The sequence below is a fragment of the Amphimedon queenslandica genome, unplaced genomic scaffold, assembly GCF_000090795.2.
Source record: "Amphimedon queenslandica unplaced genomic scaffold, v1.1 AMPQUscaffold_13301, whole genome shotgun sequence".
NCBI lineage: Eukaryota > Metazoa > Porifera > Demospongiae > Haplosclerida > Niphatidae > Amphimedon > Amphimedon queenslandica.
In genome coordinates this window covers 36,516-45,227 of record NW_003546463.1, presented here as the reverse complement: position 1 = coordinate 45,227, position 8,712 = coordinate 36,516, and the positions used below count along the sequence as shown (strand labels likewise).

Sequence of the window (8,712 nt, the reverse complement as noted above, 5' to 3'; positions counted from 1 at the left end):
TTGAGCCTCTGTTGGATTTGAACCTATGAAATGAATTCAAACAAGCCCCTGTAGGGTTGCTGGTTTGAAAGTATAAAAGGAACTCAAACAAGCCCCTGTAGGGTTGCATCACCTTTGAAACACTAACATGTCAACCCTACACTGCAGGTATGGCTATAGCAGCACTGATGAGTATTGCTATCAATGCTTATATAGTGTGGCAATTAAATGCTTGAATGAGCATTATGGTAAATTTTGTGCATGCCTATTGCCTAGAGCAATGATGATGATTGGACAATTATACGTGCAGTGTAGGGTTGACATGTTGGTGTTTCATTTGGACACCTCATTCATATCATTAACATCAAACAGAATTATTCATGAATGGTTTAAATTCATTTCATAGGTTCAAATCCAACAGAGGCTCAACCCTACACTAAATAATTTTTTAAATTTTTTTGTTCTAGTTGTACATTGTTTGTGTGTAAACTGTGTATGACATTTACATGTACACATGTACATGCACCGTATAGCCGGTAATTTTTGTGGGTTGCAAATTTCATAGATTTCGTGGATTCCTTCCGGATTTGCAAAAATAAAATCCGTGAATATTAATTTTATACGGTACTCGCATGGCACACATGGTAGAATTTGCAAAATTAAAATCTGCAAATTGGAATTTTAGTAGATTTCGCGAATTATAGGACCCACAAAAATTACCGGCTATACGGTATTATGATTATTATTACAGTGGTACATGTAGGTAAGCCTATTCAACAGTTTGACTATTCAAAGGAAGAAGATGAGAAAGAGTTTATGTGTTCAGCGACATCTCCTAGTGGACAGACTGTTGTACTGGGGAGCTTCAACAGGTGAGAACAAGGACCTGTTTGTTCTAAACTAATTTGTTTTATGTTATTTGACAAAAATTGCAAGGAAAGAATTTTTGTGTTTTATATTTTTTTTCTGATACATATGCATGTTCTATCAATTTTGAGCTGATTTTGATCAAATTTGGATTTTTAATGAATTTTTGAAGTTATTCAAAAATCGGTCCAACGACCAAAGGCTATACCGCTGTGTAGCCTTTGGTAAAAAGACTAAATTTTGTCAAAAATGGCTAGGAGAGAATTCTCCATTTTTTGTAATTTTTCTGATACATTATACATGTACATACCTCAGAATTGTATAATTAAACACAAAAAGCATCACTATTCTTTTTATATTTTTTTTCTTAGGCTCAGTTGCTATAGAAAGCTCATGGTTTGGTAAACCGGACAGGGCAATACATTATAGCTACTCTCTCTGCCATGGAGATGAGCAATCATTCTCTAGCTGTTGGAAAGTAACTCATTCTCTTTCTGAAGGTGCCTCTCATCTCCTCCAAGTTTGAGCATAATATCATCTAAAATTGTATGTACAGTTACTATAAACTATATTAACAGCAGTAGTACTTCAACCAGAGTTTCTAGTAGCAGGATATGACCTAGTTCCAGCAGTGTGTTGACTAGTAGGGTATCATCTTCTAGCTGTATAATCATTAGCAGCAGTAGCAGTATATTCTCTACCACCATAAACAGTGTATCATCTACTACTACCAGTGTATTATTTGCAGTTTCCAGTGAATTCTTTTATTCTACTGTTAAATCACCTACTAGTAGCAGGATGTCATTTCATAATAGTGTATCAGCTATCATCAACAGTGTTTCATCTTCAAAAGGTGGTGACAGACCCACACACAGTGCATCATCTACTAGCTACACTTTCTCTGTGAGTAGCATGATGACTAGTAGTAGCAGTGTGCAGACTAGTGCTCAACTAACAGTGGGATCAAATGCACAAAATAATTCGCAGGTCTTTGGTTCTATTGGAGTTGTCATTGTTGTCCTTCTTGCTGTTCTTATAATTTTGGTATCTGTTATTGGGTAAGTTGTAGCATACAGTATAATAACTATAATTATTTGTGTTTATTATACAGATGTGCAGTAGTTGCATGGTGTGTGAGGACTAATATAAAGAAAGAAAGATCAACAAATCGTTCTCTTCCAGTAATGCAAATCCCAAGTTCCCAATATCAGATGCTTGTCAATCAATCTACTGATGCTGATCCTAAAGACAGTTCAGATGAGGAATTTCCAGGGACGTGAACAAGGAGCTTATGATAAAGAACCAGATGAGAAGGAACCACTTTGTGAATTGTCAGCGTAGTTTTGGTAATAAATTATGTTAATAGATGAGTAATTAATACTTGTTGTTTTTGTCCTGCTGTTACTGTGTTGTAATTGAGTTTATACTAGATGTTGTTACTTTTTGGAAAATCCTTACTTTATTAGTTATTAGCAATGTTACACTTTTGAATTTTTTCTAGTTCATTGTTTCCATGATGACTCTCCTCTCTTGATGACATATCTTAACATCTTAACCAAGCAGCAAGGCATTTGTTCAAACATAAACTACAGTCGTCACACTTCCTTAGTTTCAGGTTTAAAATGATAAAAATCAATATTTTACTGCATGATGCTAAATTTAGCACAAACATGTATGATAACTTTTTAAAATGTTTTTTGAGTGCTGTGTGGAATTCAGACTAAGTTAATTTAAACTGGCATATAGACTATAATTATTAAAAAATCAGAATTCCAGTGCTTGGAAATACCGGATGCATTTAATAGCAAGATCTATCATACCATGAATAATAATAATAATATACACTCCCACTATAATTTAATCATATACAACATCATTATGCATATCCATGCATAATTTATACATACTTGTAGATGACACATAATCTCACAAGTATGTGTAATGAGTGTATCAACTCAAGAGCACTTTTAATTGCACCATGTACAAAATTTAATTTTAATTCAAATTAGCTTAAAATTGTTACATGGCATAAGGGCATCAATATGCATCAAAAAATGGAATAGCAATTTTAAATTTTGTATAGTTCATGGTCTCAAATTTTTGAAAATCAATTTTAATTGAGTTTGCTCTAACTTTCTCCATAACATAATTATCTATATCATGCACATGAATTTGTTTTGTATATAAACTTGCTTTGTATATGTTTCATTATAATTTAGAAGGAAATGGATAATATGTCTTGTGGTGTTTATAGCATTAGCAATGATTAGAAGCAATTGAGCTATGCTTTAAAAATAAATTTAAAACTTAAATAGTTCTAAAAAAAGAAAAGATGACTTACGTAGCCTTTCTTTAAGTTTCTAATGGTGTTGATAATGATTAAATAATGATTGGTTATAAAATATGACAACAAATTTGGTGAAAAAATATGTGAATTGTGTCATTTGTGAGCCTTCTTGATGTTTGTTATTCGACCATGGCCAGCTACTACAATTTATTAGGATTAATATAGTTCAAATGTACTTAAAGTTACACAGTACTTATGCTAACTTTACATAATTATACATATTTAACTTGTTCTACTGATTAACCTGTTGTATTACAGTTTGTATTGATGTATAGTAGATGTTGCTTCAGTTTTAATATAGTAATCACTAAGCAGAAAATTTTGAATAAAAACTAAGAAATTAATAATGCTAATGACTTTTCAATATGTATCATAAAATGTAATAAAAATTTGGGGGATTTTGGAGCCATTTTTTGGAAAACCATGGGCTTCAGTCTTGATTCTTTTTCAGATTTTGCTTGATTTTTTTAAATGGCCATAACTTTAAAGATTTGAAGTAGAAATAAGCTCAAACTTTCTATATAGCATAAGATCATCGATAATGTATCAAAAATGGAATAAAAATAATGCATACAGAGAACCATTAGTCTATACTGTTGATTCGCTTCTATTTTTCTTCTTCATACAAACTACTGATTCAATGATGCATTTAACTGGGCAAACATTGAAGTTTACTTTGTTCCAGCAATGTTTATGTTATACTTCACTTTTCATTAGCTTAACAATAAACATTTTCTGTTTATTTTATAATCAGGAGTCACATAATGTACTCCATAATGCATGTACATAGTGATTGCATTGTCACTGATATGCATAGTGTACAGTCAGTTTATGTTATTGGCCTCATCCGCACTTTGACAAACACTCAGTGTTTTTCAATAGATAGTTCCTTGTTTACCTAAGACCAGATCAGGAAAGATAATGTGACGTATTTTGAGAAAAATTGCTAATAATTTATTGAGGGGTTAGGAGATGTGTCTACTTTTGCTAATCCACCAGTAGCAACATGTACTCTTGCCAGTAGTTAATGATATTATGCAGAAATGGTTGAAGGAAGCAGCAGCCATACAATCAGAACAAACTGAACAATAACCTACAGCTACTGCTGTATATACACACAATCTATGCATACACTGATCTACTGATCTCTCTAGCTGTTTTTAATTATTAATTATTGTGCATGCAATAATTAAACTATCCATTGTCTTGAGATTAATCCACCTGCTCTTTTTGTGTATAAATATGTTATGTTTAAAGTCACCAGTTAGAGTAGGAAATACATTATTATCAGACAATGGATAGATTACTGGTATCAAGACTTATGCTGCTATTGTTGGTTTGTCTATTAGTTCTTACTAATAATGGATTGTGTGAATGTCCTCCTAGTAGTGGTATGTTAATGTGTCTTGTGTTTATATCTCACTACTTTACAGATATATATCTGATGCATGATGGGAACTGTTTTACTAGTGGATCATATTTTTGGGATAATAATATCAATGCAGTTACTGAAGCTATATCATGTGTGTTACCTGGTACTAATCTAACTACTGGTCAGTGGGTTAGAGTAGCTGATCCTGATGATCCTGTTGACTGTGATAATACTAACGATGATCCTTTTCATTGTACTTCTGTCACTTCACCTAATGCTACTCTCAATTTTTATCTTGCTCTGGGACTACCAGCAGCTCGAGAAGGCTGGTACAAGTGTTGTCTACCCACTATTTGTTCAGATCCTAACACTAACATCATCTTTGCTAATATATTCAGTAAGAGGAGACTATAATCACAGTTACTGATGTAATAATTTTTATTTGTAGGATTTGCAGAGATAGAATCATTTACTGTTGCTGATCTTCCTTCTGATATGACAGTATATCCTCAGGAATACAAACTGAATTGTACTAAAATTGGACACTATGGTTATGCTATTAGTTTGAACATTGGTAGTACTGCACTGGCTAGTCATACTAGTTGTGATGATCGATATAGTCCTTGTCCTGGTACCGAGTTAGTTAGAAGTAGTAACACAGTAAGATATACTGTTAATATCACATGGGATGGAATGACTGTCAGTAGTGGATCAATCAGTCAATCAACCACTGGAGATCAAATGTATCAGTGCAGAGTAGCAGATCATCCTGATGCTAATGCAATTAGAATACGTACTGTAACTATAAAAGGTAATTCCTAAGTTAATCATACTAGTTACATTTTTCCACTCATAGTTCCAGCAACTGCTCCCTCTTCTCTTACTGTGGTCAACAAAACAGCTACCACTATCACTGTCAGGTGGGATTCATTTGATGCTGATGGATATGTAGTCAATGTCACTAGTGACACAGACACTGTGCAGACAGTACAGGTGGAGGGAAGTAGTAATAATAGATTAACAATAGAGGAGTTGGAAGTAAACACAACTTATAGCATCACAGTCAGAGCCTATCAACAATTACTGGGACCTGCTAGTACAATCAGTGTCTTCATTCATTGTCAACAAGAAGGTATTTTGATTTGAATTAATACAAATGTAATTATATTAATTTTCAGGCATCTATTTAGAGCATAATGGAAACTGTTATTCTAATAGATCATATTTTTGGGATAGTAGCGTCAATGTAGTTACTGAAGCTATATCATGTGTGTTACCTGGTACTAGTCTAACTACTGGTCAGTGGGTTAGAGTTGATGATCCTGATGATGATCCTGTTGACTGTAACAATAATAGTGACAATGATCCTTTTCGTTGTACTAATGTCACTTCACTTGCTACTATCAATCTTTATCTTGCTCAGGGACTACCAGCAGCTCAAGAAGGCTGGTACAAGTGTTGTCTACCCACTGATTGTTCAGATCCTAACACTAACAGCATCTTTGCTAATATATTCAGTAAGAGGAGGCTATCACTTACTAATTAATAATTTTCATTTGTAGGATTTGCAGAAATAGAATCATTTACTGTTGCTGATTTTCCTTCTGATATGACAGTATATCCTCAGGAATACAAACTGAATTGTACAAAAATTGGACACTATGGGTATGGTATTAGTGTGAACATTGGTAGTACTGCACTGGCTAGTCATACTACTTGTGATGATCGATATAGTCTTTGTCCTGGTACCGAGTTAGTTAGAAGTAGCTACACAATAAGATATACTGTTAATATCACATGGGATGGAATGACTGTCAGTAGTGGATCAATCAGTCAATCAACCACTGGAGATCAAATGTATCAGTGTGTACTAAAAGTCCCCGATCAACCTACTAGAACACGTAATATATCTATAAAAGGTGACAAATTATATATGCTCAATCCTAAAATATGCAGTATATTTTAGTTCCGTCAAGTGCTCCCTCTTCTCTTACTGAGGTCAACAAGACAGCTACCACTATCACTGTCAGTTGGATTACATTTAATTCATCTGATGCTGATGGATATGTAGTCAATGTCACTAATGACACAGATACTGTGCAGACAGTACAGGTGGAGGGAAGTAGTAATGATACATTAACAATAGGAGGGTTGAAAGGAAACACAACTTATAGCATCACAGTCAGAGCCTATCAACAATTACTGGGACCTGCTAATACAATCAGTGTATTAACTAATTGTTTTGGTAACTTGTTAAAATGATATACACAATAAATGTATGTTATTCTATCATATAGGTTTGTATTTGCTTCACAATCAACAGTGTTATTCTAATGGTTCTTATTTCTGGAATACAAACATCACTAATGCCACTAAACTAGAGTGTATACTTTCTAACAATATCCTCACTAGTGGTGAATGGGTTCGAGTAAAAGGAAATATTTCCATTAATTGCCATAATAATAGTGAGACTGATCCATTCCTCTGTACTAATGTCACTTCACCTGATGCTACTCTCAGTCTATACTTACCTAATAATAGTAATTTCTCAACCAGCAATGAAGGACTTTACAAGTGCTGTCTGCCCACTGATTGCTCAAATACGAACACTACCATATTTGCTAATATATTGAGTAAGTAGTAATTATTAATACTGTATGATCCTTACTCATGTGTGTATAGGGTCCATTGAGATATCGTCATTCACATTTAAGCTATTTACTGATATGACTGTATTTCCTCAGCAGATTACATTGAACTGTGTTAAAATTGGAACTGAACACTTTAACTACAACTTGTATTTTAAACTTGGGCTCCTTAATATAGCTAGTGCCATCAGCTGTAGCAACATGATGACAAACTGTACTGTAGGGAATAGAGCATTACTTGAAAATATCAATAATTATGCATATCTTCATTCTGTTAATCTTACTTGGGATACTGCTGCAGTTAGTAATAGTTCAAGTTCATTTAATAAATCATCAAATGGTGATCTTGAGTATCAATGTGAAATTATTATTGGGGAAATATCCAGTCTTCAAACTGTAATTGTAAAAGGTAATAATTAATAAATTATTTGTATAAGACATTTATATTTACTTACATTCATTTAGTACCAGCAACTGCTCCCTCTTCTCTTACTGTGGTCAACAAGACAGCTACCACTATCACTGTCAGTTGGACTGCACTTGATTCATCTGATGCTGATGGATATGTAGTCAATGTCACTAATGACACAGACAATGTGCAGACAGTACAGGTGGAGGGAAGTAGTAATAATACATTTAGAATTGAGAGATTGGAAGGAGGAACAACTTATAACATCACAGTCAGAGCCTATCAAGAATTACTGGGACCTGCTAGTAGTACAATCAGTGTCTTCACTCATTGTCAGCAAGAAGGTACCGGTATTTTTAATTTAACTTGAATTATTATAAATATACATGTATGTCTATAATTGATTTGTAGGCATTTATTTAGCACATAATGAAAACTGTTATCCTAACAGATCATATTTTTTGGATAGTAGTGTCAATGCAGTTACTGAAGCTATATCATGTGTGTTACCTGGTGCTAGTCTAACTACTGGTCAGTGGGTTAGAGTTGCTGATACCGATGATAATCCTGTTGATTGTAACAGTAATAGTGACAATGATCCTTTTCGTTGTACTAATGTCACTTCACCTGATGCTACTCTCAATCTTTATCTTGCTCAGGGACTATCAGCAGATCAGGAAGGCTGGTACAAGTGTTGTCTACCCACTGATTGTTCAGATCCTAACACTAACATCACCTTTGCTAATATATTCAGTAAGGGGAGACTATAATTACTTACTGATGTAATAATTTTCATTTGTAGGATTTGCAGAGATAGAATCGTTTACTGTTGCTGATCTTCCTTCTGATATGACAGTATATCCTCAGGAATACAAACTGAATTGTACTAAAATTGGATACCATGAATACAATATTAGCATGAGCATTGGTAATACTACAATGGCTAGTTACACTGATTGTGATGATCAAATAAATAATGCTTCTTGTCCTGGTACTGTGTTAGTTAGTAGTATCAACATAGTAAGCTATACCATTGCTATCACATGGGATGGAATGACTGTCAGTAGTGGATCAATCAGTCAATCAACCA

At 33.8% G+C, this 8,712-nt stretch overlaps 2 protein-coding genes across 3 annotated transcripts in view; both read left to right on the top strand.

Annotated features, from left to right (window-relative positions):
• The window catches only part of LOC100638476 (intraflagellar transport protein 172 homolog), an 8,060-nt gene extending 6,336 nt beyond the window's left edge, over nt 1–1,724 (top strand). The window contains exons 8-9 of the mRNA XM_011406907.2: nt 743–851; nt 1,218–1,724. Coding sequence (XP_011405209.1) covers nt 743–851; nt 1,218–1,251 — 143 coding nt within the window. The 3' untranslated portion in view covers nt 1,252–1,724. The remainder of the gene's footprint in view (nt 1–742; nt 852–1,217) is intronic.
• The window catches only part of LOC105313459 (scavenger receptor cysteine-rich type 1 protein M130-like), a 31,495-nt gene extending 28,896 nt beyond the window's left edge, over nt 1–2,599 (top strand). The window contains exons 10-12 of one of the 2 annotated variants that reach the window (XR_002185562.1): nt 1,718–1,904; nt 1,958–2,192; nt 2,348–2,599. Coding sequence is in view for 1 of the 2 variants with exons in the window: in XM_019998905.1 (XP_019854464.1) it covers nt 1,718–1,904; nt 1,958–2,126 (356 nt within the window). In the remaining variant the exon portion in view is untranslated. The other variant, XM_019998905.1, reaches the window with a different exon arrangement.
• Nucleotides 2,600–8,712: the final 6,113 nt, after the last annotated feature.